Source organism: Stenella coeruleoalba (genome assembly GCF_951394435.1).
Source record: "Stenella coeruleoalba genome assembly, chromosome: X".
NCBI classification, from domain to species: domain Eukaryota; kingdom Metazoa; phylum Chordata; class Mammalia; order Artiodactyla; family Delphinidae; genus Stenella; species Stenella coeruleoalba.
In genome coordinates this window covers 100,462,891-100,481,709 of record NC_137152.1, presented here as the reverse complement: position 1 = coordinate 100,481,709, position 18,819 = coordinate 100,462,891, and the positions used below count along the sequence as shown (strand labels likewise).

The 18,819-nt window shown below is 34.1% G+C and overlaps 1 protein-coding gene across 4 annotated transcripts in view; it reads right to left on the bottom strand.

The window, feature by feature from the left end:
* Window positions 1–18,819, bottom strand: part of STAG2 (STAG2 cohesin complex component) — a 114,961-nt gene that overhangs the window by 63,356 nt on the left and 32,786 nt on the right. For all 4 annotated transcript variants that reach the window (XM_079909678.1, XM_079909677.1, XM_079909680.1 and 1 more), the window contains 3 exons: window positions 11,650–11,793; window positions 8,380–8,458; window positions 5,034–5,198 (listed from right to left, as the gene is read on the bottom strand). In XM_079909678.1, coding sequence (XP_079765804.1) covers window positions 5,034–5,198; window positions 8,380–8,458; window positions 11,650–11,693 — 288 coding nt within the window. In that variant the 5' untranslated portion in view covers window positions 11,694–11,793. The remainder of the gene's footprint in view (window positions 1–5,033; window positions 5,199–8,379; window positions 8,459–11,649; window positions 11,794–18,819) is intronic.

Below are 18,819 nucleotides of genomic sequence, written 5' to 3'. Positions count from 1 at the left end.
GTTCATGGATCTGGAGACTTAATATTGTTAGATGACAGTACCCTCCAAATTGAGCTACAGACTCAATGCAACCCCTATCAAAATCCCAGCTGGCTTCTTAGCAGAAATTGAAAAGTTGATCCTAAAATTCTTAGGGTAATGCAAGGTATCCAGAATAGTCAACAGTCTTGAAAAAAGAACAAAGTTGAAGGACTCACACTTCATGATATTAAAGCCTACTACAAAGCTACAGTAATCAAGACAGTAGAGTACTGGCATAAGGACAGATACGTAGATTAATGGAATAAAACTGAGAGTCCAGTAATAAACCCTTAGATTGATGGTCATTTGATTTTTGACAAGGATGCCAACCCAATTCAATAGCAAAAGACTAGTCTTTTCAACAAATGGTGCTGGGACAACTGGATATCTGTATGCAAAAGAATGAAGCTGGACCCTCTCTCACATCATACACAATCAAATACCTAAATGTAAGAGTTAAACCTATGAAACACAGAAGTAAATCTTCATAACCATTGAGTTAGGCAAACCCTTCTTATATATTAGACAAAAAGCACAAGAGACAAAAGGAAAAATAAATTTGACTTATTCAAAATTAAGACTTTATTCTTGAAAGGACTCCATCAAGGAAGTGAAAAGACAACCCACAGAATGGGAGAAAATATTTGCAAATCATATATCTGATACGGAACTTGTGCCCAGAAAATATAAAGAACTACAATTCAATAATTTTAAAAAGCCAAATAACCCAATTAAAAATATAGGCAAAGGATCGGGATAGACAGTTCTATACAGAAGATATACAAATGGCCCTTAGCACATGCAAAGATGCTCAGTGTAACTGGCCACAAAGGAAATGGAAATCAAAACCACAATAAGATACCACTTCACTCCCACTAAGATGGCTATAATAAAAAGTACAGACAATAATAAATGCTGGCAAGAATTTGGAGAAATGGAATGCTAAAACACTGCTCGTAAAAAAGTAAAATGGTGCTGCCACTTTGTAAAAACAGTTTGGCAGCTCCTCAAAAAGCTAAAGAATTAAATGACCCTGGAACTCAACTCCTAGGTATTTATTACCCAAGAGAAATGAAAACGTATGTCCAAACAAAAATTTGTACAATAATACTCATAACAGCATTATTCACAACAGCCAAAAAGTGGAAACAAACCACAGATACATCAAGGGATGAATGGATAAATAAAGCATGGCATATCCATACAATGGAATGTTATTTGGCAATAAAAAAGAATGAAGTTATAATACATGCCACACCATGGATGAACCTTAAAAACACGCTAAGTCAAAGAAGCCACTCAAAAATGACCATATATTTATATGACCTCGTTTATATGAAATGTCCAAAATAGGCAAATTTATAGAAAGTAGATTCATGGTTGCCTAGACTTGGGGGCAGGTGAGGAGAAAGTGACTGCTAATGGGCACGAGGTTTCTTTCTGGGGTATTGAAAAAATTCTAAAATTAGATTGTGGTGATGGCTGCACAACTCTGTGAATGTACCAATACTAAAATTCATTGAATTTACACTTTAAAAGGGTGAATTTTATGGTTTGTGAAGTATATTTCAATATAGCAATTTTTTAAAAAACAGAACTAAAAAATAAAAGCAGCACTTTATTCCTTCATGGACAAAAGAGGAAACCACAAAACAGATAAAAAAATTTTTAAATAAACAAAATTTTAAAAAGTAAGATGATAAATTACAGCTAATATAAAAAATGAAAAGTCAGGAGGGAAAATGTTTTAAGTTATATACCAATAAATACGGAATTTGGGTATGAACTGAATGAATAAAATATGTACAATTTGATGTACAAAAAAGATCATATGATCACATGAAAAAGAAAAGAAAAAGAAAATATTATTTAAGAATAACCTGGCTCATAGAGATTTACTGGACATATTCTAAAATGTTGCTTAATTTCTAGATTTCAGTCCTTTTCTATATTTTATAGCAGCTTGTGTATGTGAACCAACTCAATTTATGAAAGAAATGTTTCTAAGATGATCCCCAAATATGATATGGGCAGTATCAAGAGAATATATTATGTGATATGGGAGTTTTAAAACATGGCCCCAAGTTGTTTGACATTGCTCCCCAAAAAGAAGTGAGGTCTATGTCCCCTTCTCCAGAACAGAGTGCAGCAGAAATGATGCTTCCAAGATTAGGTCATAGAAGGCTATTCAACTTCTGCATTGGGTTCTTGCAGCACTACAGAACTAGATACTTCCTCTCAGGATAGTCTCTCCAAACTCAGAAGCCATACTGTAAGAAGCCAAAGCCACGTGGAAGGACCATTTGTAGGTACTCCAGGTAACAGTTCCAGCTGAGCCCAGCCTTCAAATCACTACTGACTAGGTACCAAACATGAATAAAGAAGTCTCCAGATTATTATAGTCCATAACTGCTTTTGTCACCTCCAGGCATTCAAGCTATCTCAGCTAAGACCCCAGCCATCATGGATGGAAGCACAGAAGAGACATCCCTATTTACCTCTGTCTGAATTCTAGATCCACAGAATCACTAAGCATAATAAAATGGTTGTTCTTTTACATCACTGAGTTTGGGGTGGTTTGTTATGCAGCAATAGATAACTAGAACAAGGGCTATTCTCATCAATAAAGATACAAAAATATTTAATGAAATCTTACAAAAAAATCACATCACATCAAAAAGTTATTCTTGAAGATCAAGAAGAGTTTATACTAGAGTTTACATAAGGCTGCTGTAATAAATACAAATAAAATACAAATAGTAAAACTAATATAAGCTATCACAATGAAATATATTTAAAATTTTTAATCATCAAATAATATACTAAAAACTCATTCAATAAAATTCAACATCTATTATCTAATAGAACTAGGGGCACATGCATGATTTCTTCTTTCTTAAAATTTAAGAACTATTTTAAAACCAACAGTGAGTCTTGTACTTATTCACTCTCACTCATGATCACCGAAATAGGGATATCCTGGGGATACAAAAAAATGAGTAATACACAGTCCCCAATCAAGGAATTAACAATCTAGAAGCAAATACAGACATGTGCATAACTATAATACAATATACTAAGTGCTATACTGGAAAGAGAAGAATAAGAAATACATTCAAGGGGAGAAGGAGATAAGAGTCCAAAAATGTTTCCCCAAAAAAGAGTGACATTTGAATTAGTCAATCCTGTGATATGGAAGGGAGAAAAATAAGACTATTCCAGGCAGTAAGAAAAACAAAAAGAAAGGTCTAGGGGCAGAGAACATATGGCAGCTAGAGAACAGCAAGTATGCCATAAGGAAATCTGGGCTGGAACTTTTAGATAAGGAAGAACTCTTAGAAGTTTGTAAACAGGAGACTTCCTTGATCAAATTTGGTGTTAGAAAGATAACACAAGTGGGAGTACACAAAACAAACTGGAGGTGGAGAGATGATTCAGGGAAATCAATGGAGAGATACTGTGGATATACTGCTTTTAAGCGGGAAATCACACTTAGAAATAGAAAAACAAATGGCATAGAGGTACAATCTTAACATATGACAAACCATAAGCAACACAAAAATAAGAAAAATGTTCACTCTTTAAACACTGAGATACCATTAACAAAAAGAAATATAAAGCTAAGCCCTCACATTTTCTATTAAAAAATTCTGATGAGCCAAAAAGTTAAAAAAAAAAAAACGCTACAGACTAGACAAAAATAGAATAGCCTAATTAGCTGCGGATATAAGTTGAGATTTCTGATGTTAACAAAAATGATAAGATATTAGAAAAAAAATAATGCATTTAACCACTTAGAACAAAATATTATAGAGAAAAGTATAATATAAATATAAAAAGGAAAGTAATGAAATGGTATACAATTTAACAGAGATAATTTATCCCTTCAATAAAATTAACCCAAAATGGTAACCAGAGAGGAGGATAATTTTTTAAATTAGGAAATGACTAAATAAACCATAGCACAGTAATATAATAAGACATTATTTCTTTCAAATGTGTACACAAAATAATCATTTAAAACATTAAACAAGAAATAAAATCCACATCCTAATCACAACCCTATGAAAGCTAACCATATATGGATAAGTGACAGTGAATTCGAATTTAAGAAAATACGTTGCACTATACAATTGGTGATAGTTCAAAAGCTAACAATTCTTTTTCATTTTACGTGTAAAAAATGTGCCTTATTAGTTCCAATTGATATTTTAAAATTTATTTACAAAACCATACATATTTAGATAAATGCATATTTATAATCAAGATTTACATTTCAGTTATTCATTAATAACAAAGTTTAATGACTAGCCTTCCCTAAACCATCCATGTGCACCTTTTGTAGATGAAAGTTAATTCCATGAAGGAAAAAAACTATTCCCTATAGCTTTTATAAATTAAATAATAATTTCATTAAGCGTGTATATTGAGTATAGTGTTGATTCAATTTTTAAAAACCATATGGGTTTAGCCTCCAGTGTAAAGCTGAAATGCTTCTACTGTCATAAAATTATGAAGAAACAAATTTAGGATGATTTAACATGAATATGACTCCAACTCTGTACTCCTCTGGTAAGAAACAGCACAAGTAATAAAATTTGTAATAGACAACAGTGATCAAAAGAATTCACTAAAGTGGACAGTGATTACATTAGGTCACTCAGCCAAGAATTCTGTATGTGCAAAGAACTTCATGTTTTAACAGCCACTATATAAACTCAAAGGAAATTGAAATGTCACAGTCAGGGTTTACATCAGCATATTTTTTGACATATTTTTTATTATATGCCATTAAAAGAAAATAATGCAGCAGAAAATGACTCAAGACACAGCTTAAAGGTCTTATGTCTGAATAGACAGATCCCTTGTTTTCTGACTAGTTTGTTGCTTTTTTCTAATACGCAGTATTAAAAAATTTTTAAACACAATTAGAAAAATCAGGGATATATTTTATATAATTCACTTAAGTTCAAAATGTACAAATGAACCAGGAAGAACACAATAAACATTACCTGCATAGCACTCTTGCCCATTTTAACAACTTCAAACAACATCATGTTTTCCACTCCATTCTGCTGGTGATGACCATTCATTCGGTTTGGACCAGAAGGAGGTTTTCCTCCTCCATTTCCACCTTTGCCCTTTTCTCCTGGGCCTTTTTTGCCTTTTTTACAAGTCTGCATAAAAATACAAGTTGCTTAAGTTATATCCTTATCCTTTAGAGTTCAAAATAAAGCTACAGCAGGAGCAGCTGATAGCGTGCATAATTATAAAACACTTAAACCTGACCTAAAGGGGACTGCCATACACATGCGTCATAATAAAATGATATGGTTGTGACAGGCTCTTTGTGGTATCAATTTTTTTAACTTATACTACCATATACCTCATGTGACACTGCAGTTAGGAGCGCAGTCTCTGTGGACTGACAGACTGCCTAAGTCCCAAATTTCTATTCCTGTTAGCTGAGTGATCTTGGACAAGTTACTTAACCACACTGTGCTTCAGAGAGATTTTCTAACTTGTAAAATGAGGATAAAAGTAAAAAAAAAAACAAAAGTGCCTACTTCATAGGATTGTGCTTTAGGGTGCAGACTGTAGTGGGCAGCAAGAATAACAAAACTCTATGAAATAAGTAACTCGTAATGAGTTCAACATTTTAACTTGATGTCTATTGTTAGTCTTATAAATCACTGCAGTGCATTGACAAAGGAATTCTAAACAGTATGAATAGGTATATCAAACTCTTTCTTGTTCTGGGCCTTCCCTCCAACACTTATTTATCATGAAAGTTCAATTAACGAACACTATGGAAATGAAGCCCCTTTATAAGAAAGTTAACATTGGGTGGAGGGACTTCATAAATCAGTGAATAGGCTGCCTACATGCCTCAGATATAAAACACCTCCAACAGCATTTATACCTTATTATTAAAAAAAAGTCATTCCCCAACTCAGAGTCCTCATTTCTAAAATGCCAGAGTTGTATCAATATCTTTACAGGTTAGAATAGATGATTTCGAGGGTCTCTTTTAGGTCTACCCATTTCTATGATCTAGAGCAACAGTCAGCAAACTTTCTGTAAAGTACCAGATAGTAAATATTTTAAGGCTCTGCAGGCCACATACTGTCTCTGTCACATATTCTTTATTTTCACTATCCTTTAAAACTGTAAATACCATTCTTAACTCGTGGGCAGTACAAAAACAGGCCATAGTTTGCAGATCCCTGATCTATAGCCAGATCTACAAATTTACTTCCACTGACAGTCTGTATGTTTCTATACTTTGTTCCATAAAGGGTCTTTTCTCCTTCTTCAAGAATCTAAAACCACCCTACTCTTAGGAACTACTTCAGGGGCTTCCCTGGTGGCGCAGTGGCTAAGAATCCGCCTGCCAATGCAGGGGACACGGGTTCAATCCCTGGTCCAGGAAGATCCCATATGCTGCGGAGCAACTAAGCCCGTGCACCACAACTACTGAGCCTGCACTCTAGAGCCCACAAGCCACAACTACTGAGCCCAAGAGCCACAACTACTGAAGGCCACGTGCCTAGAGCCCGTGCTCTGCAACAAGAGAAACCACTGCGATGCCCGTGCACCACAACAAAGAGTAGCCCATGCTCGCCGCAACTGGAGAAAGTCCATGCACAGCAATGAAGACCCAACACAGCCAAAAATAAATAAAATTTATTTTTAAAAAAAGACTATGAGGTAGTATACTATAGTGGATTAAGAGTATACCACCTTTCAACAGATGTGGGCTCAAATCCTTAATGACTAAGCTTCTCTAGACCTCAGTTTCCTATCTATAAAAATTAAGTTTTCTAATCTACAGGGCTGTTCAAATATTAAATTAGATAACATGTAAAATTATTAGCACACTGCATGGAACATACATAGTATAGGGTCAAAACATTATTATTGTTATAATAAATCATTGATCTGATGCCTAATACCTCACTCACAACAGTGGCTACTCTATTCAGATGCCACTATAAGTCTTATCCCAGCTTGCAAATTAAAGCCAAAAGCAGAGTTTCGGTTTTGAAAGATGACTGCAGAACAAGGAAAAGTGGTTTTCTAATGAATAAGCATATACTACCCACTAGAATTATGGCTGTCTCTGGATAGTCATGAGTTAACATTTGTATTCATTCACATTCTCTCCCCTCCGCCAAACTACCACTTTTTAAGGGACTAAGAATGCATACGAAATTATGAAACACATGGATTATGTGCACTCTAAAAAGATATTCCAAGGACTAGTTAAATAAATTACGTTCCATACATAAAATGGGATCCTATGACACCATTAAAAATTAGACAGGAAAAATTCACTGATAGGAAAGCTGCTGACAACATGTCATTAAGTTTTAAAAGCAAATGAAACAGTTTGCACAGTATGATTCCATTTAAGTAAAATTCTATGTGCATTTTTATATACAGGTGTATATATACATGTGTATGTTCATCAAAAATGTTTACATATTTAAAATGGGAAATTTTTACTTTGCTCATTGTACATTTCTGCATTATTTAGACTTTTTAAAAGTAAATGTGGATTGACATATATACACATATGTATAAAACAGATAACTACTAAGAACCTGCTGTATACACAGGGAACTCCACTTCGCTGTACAGTAGAAACTAACACAACATTGTAAAACAACTATACCCCAATAAAAATAAGAGAATCATCAAAAAAAAAAAGAGAAAAAAAAAGTAAATGTGTCATGAGAAAATATAAATCCAAAATTCATTTTGACAAAGAAAATGCTGAACAAAAGCAAGTCATCTTTTGCACAATGTATTTACACATGCACGGAGTCAAATGTACTTTCCAAAATAGCAAAATGATTTAACCATTCACTAAGTTACCCACACCTCTCAGGCTACCCACTCATACTCTAAACTTGCATTCTATTGACTCAGAACTTTGTTAGTTTTTATCCTTGACGTTACTTATAAAGAGTCACTGTCAACAGTAACCCATTAGACTTAAACGCTTGTAGGTTACATTTTTAGGGTACTTTAGAATAAGAAATTTACTGATTTGCTTTACATTGGACTACTCATGTACAAATAAAAATAAAGCCAACAGAGTACCACATTTTGCTTAGCATACTATGCTTTATAAAATAAACTACTAGAAACAATGACGTATTAATTTCAACTTTATAGTAGTAGAAGTGTTCAAAGGCTTGCCATACCAGTCAGGGGAAAAAAGCATTTTTAAAAGACAACAACATCTGAGACATAACTAAAACAACTATATATAGTATATAATTATATTTATTCATATATGTATATTTATGACCGTAAGAACCAAAATAAAGACACATATTCTATACATACTTTTCCTTTGCCTTGCTTTTGGTTTTTTCCTTCAATGTCTTCAAAATCTGTGTCAGAAGAAAAATGTGTTTCTGACTCCCTATGACAAAAAGATAAGCAATTATTTAAAATCTTCCTTAGAAATGTAGATGGAGTTTCTAAATTTTGCCATATTTTCTAAAAGAAAGGCTTGGTTAACTCATTACAAAACTATATTAGCATTAAATGTAATTAAGATGCTTTCCCAAAGCAACATATCGTAGCATATTACCAAACATTTAAAATTATATAACACAAAAACATTAATCTAAAACACAAATGTCTAAGCATGTTTTTATTTTGTTAATTTTTAACCAAAGCATAAAAACAAAACCAGGGGCTCTCAAACTTTTAACTCTAGGAAACGTGGTGTTCTACTGGAATGGCTGGTTTCATTTTCTGATTCAAAGACCATGGTGTTCAGGTAAAACTGTATTTTAGCACTAGGTATGAGATAATCTTTATTAGGGAATTTTAGCAATATTAAGGATCTTATGACCTTTCCTATATAACACAAAAATATTCATAATCTAAGTGTAACTATACAAAACATGTATTTCTGAAAGAATATACGTAAAACATTTTTACAAACTAAATCAACAGGGTAGGGAAGTGTGCTAATTGATCAAAATCCTTTATGAAGCAAAAAGCTGTTGAGCTATAGTCAAGAAAACTGGTTCTAGTTAATACGGTACTAGGAAACTGTGATCTTGGACAACTGACAACCACTCAATCTTCTCATCTACAAACAATGTTTATGCAGGAAAGAATGAAATCTCTGAAGTCTCTTTAATCTCTAAAATATAGATTTATAGTTCTAAGAAACTGTCCCTCATTTTGGAGTAGGAGGGGTGCTTTGTATAATCTGGATTTTCTAAGGCAAAATGGAAGTAAACCAATTTAAATACACATGTGTGATGCTTCCTATATATGTAAACATGGGTCTATCTATCTAAATAGTAGTAACAGACCCACACTTAAATGCTTAAGGCAAGGCATACCCAGTATCAATATTTGGGTCACAATGGATTTTAGAACTGAACAACACACATAAAAGATAAAGGTTTTACCATTTTAAATGTGTAAAACTATTGTCAGTTTTGTTTAAAATAAATAGAATCAAAGTGAAAGACTATCTTTCTAAAGCTAGTCTTCTCTAACTAGATTTCTTCTATTTCCATTTTTATTGTTATAATAACCAGTTGTCCAGAGGCTGTGAGTTAGGAATACTTTATAAATCTAAAATAATGGTTAAGATGCTAGCAGGGGGAAAAAATTACTATTTATAGCACTTACCTACAAAGTTATTTAAACAATGTATTGAAGATAGTGGCAATCCTAACTATGTCCTATAATGTTGCGAGGAAAAGAGCCTGTAATAAACACCATTTCCCATAGTTAATGCACTCAAAACTGAATGACTACTTAATATTAACCTTGAAACTCATGCCTCTTACATCTTAAGAATACTGTTGTCATCAATAATCTTCCCACATGCCTATATGGCTTTGCAAAAAAATTTTTGAAAATGGTTTTAAACATCTTGGTGTGTAAGTAATCTTCTTTCTTCCCCAAGATATCTGTGGGACACTAGCTCTCTTAGAGAGCTCAGTAAATGCTATAAGTCTGCAATCACTAGTCTCTGCCAATATTCTGATGGCCAAAGAGTAATCAAAGGCTCAATTACATTCTTAATCCTCATCTCCAGGCTATCCCAACTAAAAGAATGAGCCACTAGAGGCTTAATTACTAACTGGAAAACCTTCTGAAGAAAACTGAAGTGAGTAAATGGGGTAATAAGAGTCTAAAATATCCCCAACCAGAGAAGAAATATTCTTGTGAGTCTGTCTTTCTCTAATGCTTCCTTCTGTTTTTAAGATCAAAAGAACAACAAAAACCTATCCTAGGTGAAATTAACATATGCTAATATGTTTATGGGGTATACTGGGTTCACCTTTTAGTGGCTGGAAACTTCATGAGCCATCCATCACACGACTGAATCTTCCACTCCTTTCTCTTTACCCTGCCCCCACCTCACATACCCAATCAAATACTGTCTATTCTACCTCCACAACATCGATTCCCTCTTATCCATTATCCTATTTCAGGCTCTAATTACTCGAGATATTCTAATGGTCAACAGTCTAGCTTATAACGCAAACCTTTTAAATTACCTCTACTGTATTAATGTATTTGAGAAATTTCATAAGATAATTTTATAGTAGTCAAACCAAAAATTAATTTTTTTCTCAGACTATCCCATATCCTCCCTCAAACAAAAACAAGAAATTTTCCTCAAGAATCTGAAAGTAGAGTCAATATAAACTGGGATTAAAATCACATTAAAAATCATACTTTGAAATATTGGCAATATCCCAACAGACCCTTAACACTCTGAAAATAATAAAATTATTTAAAAAATGAAAATCTATAAAACATCAAAAGCAGACACTGGCCACCATTATGTACAAGGATATCTGCTGTTTTCAAAATTTTTAGCAACCAGACTCTGTTTTTAAATCAAGTCTTATAAAGACCCTAATATGTGGTATATGTGTGCGTAAAGTTAATGGGGGTCCACGAGCAGTTTAAAGGTTCACTCTTCACTTAGGTACCTCATGAAACTGGAGCTTAGTATGAAAACCACTGCTGCATATAGCAGCTCAAATTCTTTCCTACATCAAAACACCAAAGAGTAATGAGAATAAAAGCTCAATAAGGAGTACAGTAGCTTTTAAGACAAGGGTAAAGAAAATAGCTATGCTGAAGTCACTTTATGGACCAATTAGCATATAATTTGTTTCTGGGGGGTTAAAAAAAAAGGAAAGCATGTCCTACCCTCCTACATTTGTTTTAGCCTGTCATTTGATTTTAAACAGAAATCTGACATTACATCCTAAATAGTATTGCATGGTATATATTCCTTACTAATGAGAACACTTAACATTTTAAGAATTTCATGACACTCCCTTCAAAACAGTTGCTATTGTAAAACCAAGTATGGACTCAAAGAACTGAACAGCAAAAATAATAAATTTTCCAGGATCTAAATTATAAAATATACTACAAAAAAAGGCATGGAATTACTGTTACAGAACTCAGTAAGCATTGATATAAACTATTTCCAAGTATGCATGCTATTTTATACTGAAACATTATATCTTCTCAAGCAGAAGTAACTTTAACTGAAGTTAATACAGTTCCCATTTTGTGGAAAAAATGAGTATTTAGAGATTATCATAATATACTTACTGAAGTAGATTAAAATCAGTTGGTATTTCTGGAGCTGCTATCATTTCTTTATCATCTTCTGGGACGCCCCAATGTCAGAAATATATTCATATATTTACGTGGGTAAAATGATGGTTTGCTTCTTTCTTCTAAGACAAACAATTCCTTTAAAAGGGACAGGGGGCGGGGGGCGGGGAGAACGCCATATTTATTATAAACACGCCAAAAATATTGGGAAGGATATCTACCCCAAAACTAAATTTCCAAGTGTCTGCTAATGTGTTTTAGTAAATAAGGATTTCTGCTTTTTCTAGATACGGATTTGTTACAACTGTTGTAGCCCCACGACAGTAACAACAAATACAAAGAAAGAAGCTTCTACTACAATTATTTTTTTTAATTTGTTATGATTCTCCAGCCTTGCTTAAAAAGACAGATACCCTAACTAGGAACAGAATGAGACTTTTACTCATCCTAAAATCTTTATGACAAGTTTAAACCATAATACAAGATGCCTGAAAATTCTATAGCTTTCTGCTTATGATGTGCAGTATAGTTAAAAGGAGCTAATAAAAAAAATCTAAGATATAATTTTAAAATACTTTAAAAACAGGTTCTTCTACCATAGAAGAAACATACGGTCCAAAAGCGTGGCTTATTAATAAATAACTACACTTCATGATAATACCATCTGCATTGAACAGGAAAGGGGAAAAAATGTTAGCTCTGATCCATTCCCTCAAGGAACTTATAATCAATTTAAATACCAATAATGTCATATGGACAACAGATGAATGCCATTTGTGACCAAAGTAAGTTTGGCCATAGGAAGATGCAGTTCCTAAACAAGAGAGTGACCTAAAAGCAAATGACAAATCTATAACAAAAAAGAGAAAACAGACTGGGTTTGAAGCTCTGAATCTTATGTATAACTTTCTTTTAAAATTTTATGCTTTTATTTCCAAGCAAATCTCATACTTGGTGGCCACCTAAAGACTAAACATATCCAATTAATAATAAATATTCAAATATCACATAGTGATGAACTTCTAATGATCTCTTCCAGCAGAGTAAACTTTATACAAGAAACTGATCATTCAATTTTTCCATTAAGTTTAAATCTTGAAAAAACATCATAAATGGCTACTAATATATAATTTTTTAAAAATTTTTTAATATAATTAACATACAAAAGTTCAAAACACTGCATTTCCTTGCTCACTCTAATTAAGCTACTATGAATAGCAAAATAATGAAGAGGAGAAACAAGAATCAATAATATACAAATTAAGCCCTAATCAAGGGTTGTCTATACCACCACTTTGAGTTTCTTTTTTTCTGAAGAATACTCATATTGTAAAATATTTATTTAGATATCACTGTTAGTATAGTCTTCTCACACTAAATCATGGTCCCAGGATTGTTCCCCTCCAAGACCACTAATTGTTAATTTGTTTTTTTTTTATTGTAACCTAAGGAATTATCTAAGTAGTATATCAGAGTTCTGAGACTTGCCATCATCACATGTAGGATACACTCTAGCCTCCTAAAAATCCCAACTAATTTAAAAAAGAAAACTGTTTTTTAAAAAGAGAACAATTTTGTTTTTTTAAGTGAGCTGGAGAGGTACAGAGATAATAAGTTCTAACCAACACATCAGGTCATCTAGATGGCAAGATGGAAATAAAGAGCTTGCTGTGTCTGTCTGCCTACCTGTCCCCTCCCCTCTCTCTCTAAGCATTTTATAAAACCAAACTTGATGCATTCCTTAAATATACAGTTTTTAAGCAGACTTTAAAGATAGTTCATAAATGTATTCTACTAAAGGACATAAAGAATGAATCAGCTCTGAAAAGCAGAGAGCACTAAATAAAACAGGTACTGTATGATATACTACATTCCTCTAAATAGCACAGAATTAATTTCTAGTGTACAAGAAGTCTTGCCAGGTCAACTTATTTTTCTCAAAGTACGGCTATACTAACATGTACTTGGTAATTAGAAACCAAAGAAAACACAAAAGAAAAATAGAATTTATAAAGATGTGAGTCTCCCAGACAAGGTGTCTGTATTTTAAAAAGAAGTATCATGCCAGGGTCTGATAGGTTTAGAAAAAATTATTAAACTAGCCAACTCCCTATCCCAGTGAAACACCTGTTTTTAAAAGTTTCTAAATATTAAAAATCCATCCAACCAAGTAAAAGTATCTACCATGTGCCAAATGCAGCAGTGGGCACTGGGCATACAGTAGTGAACAGGAGAGCAATGATCCTTGCCCTTATGGAACTACCTGTAACAGTAAATGTGAAAATATATTTCTAGGAAAAGGCACCTTCCTCTAATGCAACCTATTATTAAACATAATATTAAATTCCATGTATCTTGAGTTTTTACTACTGTAATCATGCTCTAAATAACCAATTTGCCACCAAAACAGTTCTTCATAGCTCAAAAAAATTATATATATTAAAGTTGTTGTGTAATTTAAAGAGGCAGGGGGAATGATGGATATGTTAGCATTGGTCTGCGGTTTTTTTTCTTCAAGAATATAAACTTTATCTGCAGGAAGAACTTCGAATTTTTCCCTTTTTATTTTAAATGTCTACAGCTATACATAAATACAATTTGCTTCCCCCAAAGATTTTCATTAAAAAATTCACAAACAAGGTCTTTAAATGTACTTAATGCCATTTGACCTAAGTTGGGAATCCCCAAACTGTAAGAATACATAATGCTCAAATAAAAGTATAAGTTTAATAATCAAACTCACCACACCATTTCTGGCCTACTGTATGTAGGTTATTAATTTTTAAGAAATATGCTCAAAGATCACAAGGTGGAGCTCTCACCTAATGTCAAAGAAAAGCTCTGAGATTTTTAGCATTTGTACCAATTCTCTATAACTACTATAAGAGAGTTAACATTCCAACAGCTTTGGAGGATAAAGCACAGAAATAAAATTTGCTTTAACTCTCAATCACTATTTCCCTTTTGGGAAAAAATACATCCAATAACAACTAGCTTCTGCTTCTCCTTACTGAAAACTAAGCAAACACATTTATCGATAGGTTGAATAACATACTTTAAAGTAAAACCACTTCCTTAGGCTCAAGTGTGTAATACACTGCCATTAAAGATTTATTAAAATTAAAAATAGGTGATTATATATATTTTAATTCTATACCTTAAATTCAAGTAAACGCTCTCAGCAGTAATGCTTTTGATATAAACAGAGATCTAAAAGCTGAAATTTGATCACCATACTTTTCAAGTTATCTATAATGAATCTATGTTTAGGGCCTGTTACTCAGTTTAGATCCTGAGTTAACTAATTCAGTAACAAAAAAACTTTCTTCTTCCACTGCTGAAAACCTGTTGGATACCTACTACTCTAGCACATAAACACAAATATATACTAAATATATATAATTATGCTTGCATCCTTAACTCCAAAAAATGACTTGATTAAAATTATCCACCCACCGCCAAAAAAGTAAAAATACACAAAAACCAACCCGTTTTTCTTTGATATTGTTTTAAAAACTTAAGGTAATTCTGATTTCTTTTTATAGAAGAATGATTGTTTCAAAGTTCCTTTAATTCAATCCCAAGTGGTTTCAAGATAGAAAATAAAAAACTACAAAACTAACAAGGTCCCTCAGAACTCACACGTTATTGGGGAGTGGGGGAAGCACTTAAAGTAGCTGGTGTATTAATTCTTTCCCTAAAAATGCAGAAATAGTCAACTGCTAAAAGCTAGCAAATTCAGCACATATACCACACGTCACACCCTTATCTTAACACTAGCCCAAAAGGGTTACGTTCTTCTATCTATAAGGATCACATCTTGGAAACGTATATACCCTTCTGAAATGCCACCATCATTATAATGCAAACACTTAAAAATAGGAACTACTTAAATGCCCAGCCATGGATTAACTTACGGTACAAAAATGTAATTCATATTCATACACTGAAACTACATATGATGACTGTGTAGCAACATGGGTAAAGTTTGATTAAGTTTAAAGCCTTATATTAGGATACAATATTAACCAAAAAGAAAACAAAGGAAAACAGTTAACATATCAGAGTGGTGAAAATGTGGTTGATTTTTAAATTTTTAATTACGATGTTATCGTTAGTAAGAAAAAAAGTAAATTATGAGGGTGGATATTTATTTTTCAATGTCTTCTCTTAAAATCTGAACTGAGAGGAACTACAAAACTATCTCTGCTGCTAAAACCTGATCTATTCATATTTCAGATACATAATGTCAAAAAGTTACACATCTACAAAAAGAAACTGAGTTCTATCATAAAATATCTTTATTATGTTCACCTACTCAAGATTAGCAGGGAACAGAAACTTTCATATGAACTCCCGACAAGACCCAAAGGTATGTTCCTTTTATTGGCTTATCTACTTTCTTAGGAGATAGCAGACAGAAGTCTGTCATTTAGGATGAGACTGTGAAAGAAAAGGGAGACTAGTTCCTGGAGTTATTTACTCAAAACAGGAAAGTCACTATCATTCCTTATGTCAAATGATACATGGCAACTTTGAGTACATAGGTAGGGCAAGAAATGAAAAAAGCCTTTAAAAAAAGATTTCTCCTTGCTCAAAAAGATATGTTTCCTCCCTCTGTTTATCTCCCTAATTTCTGCTAATAGTCTTCTAAGTAAACAACAGGGTGAAAAGAATGACAAATCAAACAATGATCATGTATATTCAGGCCAGCAACACAATTTTAACCTAAGTGTTTCTTGATAGCATACTCACATTACACCTACCACATAAATCATTTGCAAATGTATTTTCCTTTCCACAAACTAGGAAGGAGTCCTAAAGAATTTCTAATGGGAGCACCTGCTCTAGTGCAGGAATAGGTAATCTGGAGAAGGTAGGACTAGAAGAAATCTAAATACGTAAAAGAATTAATAATCCTGTCTACATTTCCTAACTAACGGTAGGGGAGGTCAAATATCTGCCCTTACAAACTTAAAAAATAATATACAGAAGAAAGGGAAGGCCAAAAGTAAAAAAAAACTTTCTAAAATAACTAAGTAGACAAAGTGAACACACCTAATGCCACAACACTTCAAAAACAACTTTTACTTGCAGGAAGAGGGGAAGGAGCAAGCTGGGGCACAGTCTACACACATCTGGCATCACTATACACTGCCAGAAACTAAGCCAGATAGAACTGGAAACATCCACCTGTTCCCCTCCTATTTTTAAATGTATGATAGTATATGCTCAGCAATCTTCCTTATTTTCTTGTCTACCCACATTCCCCAATACTTTCCAAATGTGACTCAAGTACTAACCACAATTAGGATCACCTGGCCCAACCTACGCAGCTTGCCCCAGTTCTCGACCATCAGTTCTGATTTCTGTAGAAAATCTAGCACTCCATCGTTAACTTCACATGCACAAAGTGCTACCATTTTGAGGAGGGGGGAAAAGGGGGGAGATAAGAAAAGGCTTCTGCCTTATTCCTGCAGACCCACTACTCTATCACTCTGTACTCAGTCGTACCCTGTGCCTTAGTCATCCAAGGATCAACACTCTGCCTTGTTCTTGCTGTAATGTATCTACCAGTTCCATCCCAGGTACTGGAATCCTGCCCCTAAACCTACCCTAAAAAGTCTCCCTGTGTCTCTCCAGTTGCCCTAATCCAAATGCCACAATACTGTCCTCCTCTCATCTGTCTACCATACTGACACTGACTGCTGCTAGACACTGGATACCATATCATACCTGATACAGTGGACATATATAAACTATCTAATTCCAAGTCTGCTACTTCCCCAGTTTGCCTAACCAGCTGCTGTTGACTAGACATTATCTGGCCCTATCACAAAATAAATATCAAAACAGGTAAATATTTATCACATACTATCAAATATCATACCTCAGGACTTCCCTGGTGGCGCAGTGGCTAAGAATCTGCCTGCCAATGCAGGGGACACGGGTTCAAGCCCTGGTCCAGGAAGATCCCACATGACGTGGAGCAACTAAGCCCGTGCGCCACAACTACTGAATCTGTACTCTAGAGCCCGTGAGCCACAACTCCTGAGCCCTTGAGCCACAACTACTGAAGCCCACGTGCCTAGAGCCCACGCTCCGCAACAAGAGAAGCCACCGCAATGAGAAGCCCACACACCGCAATGAAGAGTAGCCCCCGCTCGCCGCAACTAGAGAAAGCCCACGCGCAGCAACAAAGACCCAACGCAGCCAAAAATAAATACATAATCATACCTCAGTCTGCAAGGTCAACAGCTAAATCATGAATCATTTTTTGAAGTACTGTCAATGTTCACTCTTCATCTCACTTATACTTGAATATCATACTCTGAAGTTAGCCTTCTGCAATAATTTAAAGTATGTATGTGCCCCACTGACATAACTTTCTGTATGTTAAGACATGAGTAAACAGCAGCAATTACTACTGGGTGTAGTGGCTTTCGACATTTCAGAGGTGAGACAAAATTAGCTAGTATAAATGAATGTCTAGATCTGAAAATCAAATTTACAACAACGAGCTAATTTCATGTGTTAACACTTGTAAATGGTATACAGCATGATATAAGCACAGTGCATCATTACCATCAAATCCACTTCGTGCTGGGCACCACTGGCTCACTGGCAGATTTCAATCAATAGCGGTTATCAAGGCAGATTTCATAACGAAGTTGATGAAGACAGGATAATCCCGCCCAGATTTTGAGGGAAATCCAAATTTTTATTTCACATACTCTCAGACTGATTACACCAAAAACACTTTCACATTTATTCAAGGCACTAAAAAGTATCTAAATGAAATCTTGAGTGTTTATTAATAACTCACATGAAGATGGAGACACAACTGTAACTTAGATACAATTCGGTTAATAAAGTGTAAAATAAATCACTTTATAGAGGACAGTGGGAAATTTTAATCTAAAATTTAGAACTGCAGTTACTACTACCAAGCACAGTATTTTTTTATTCATTTTATTATGGCAGCAAACAGAACATACATGCTACATATTTAATACTTTTTTTTTTTGGCTGCACCACGTGGCATGTGGCTCTTAGTTCCCCAGCCAGGGATTGCACAACCCCTGCAGTGGAAGCGTGGAGTCTTAACCACTGGACCACCAGGGAAGTCCTATATTTAATATTTCTTGTCCCTTCCACGTCTGA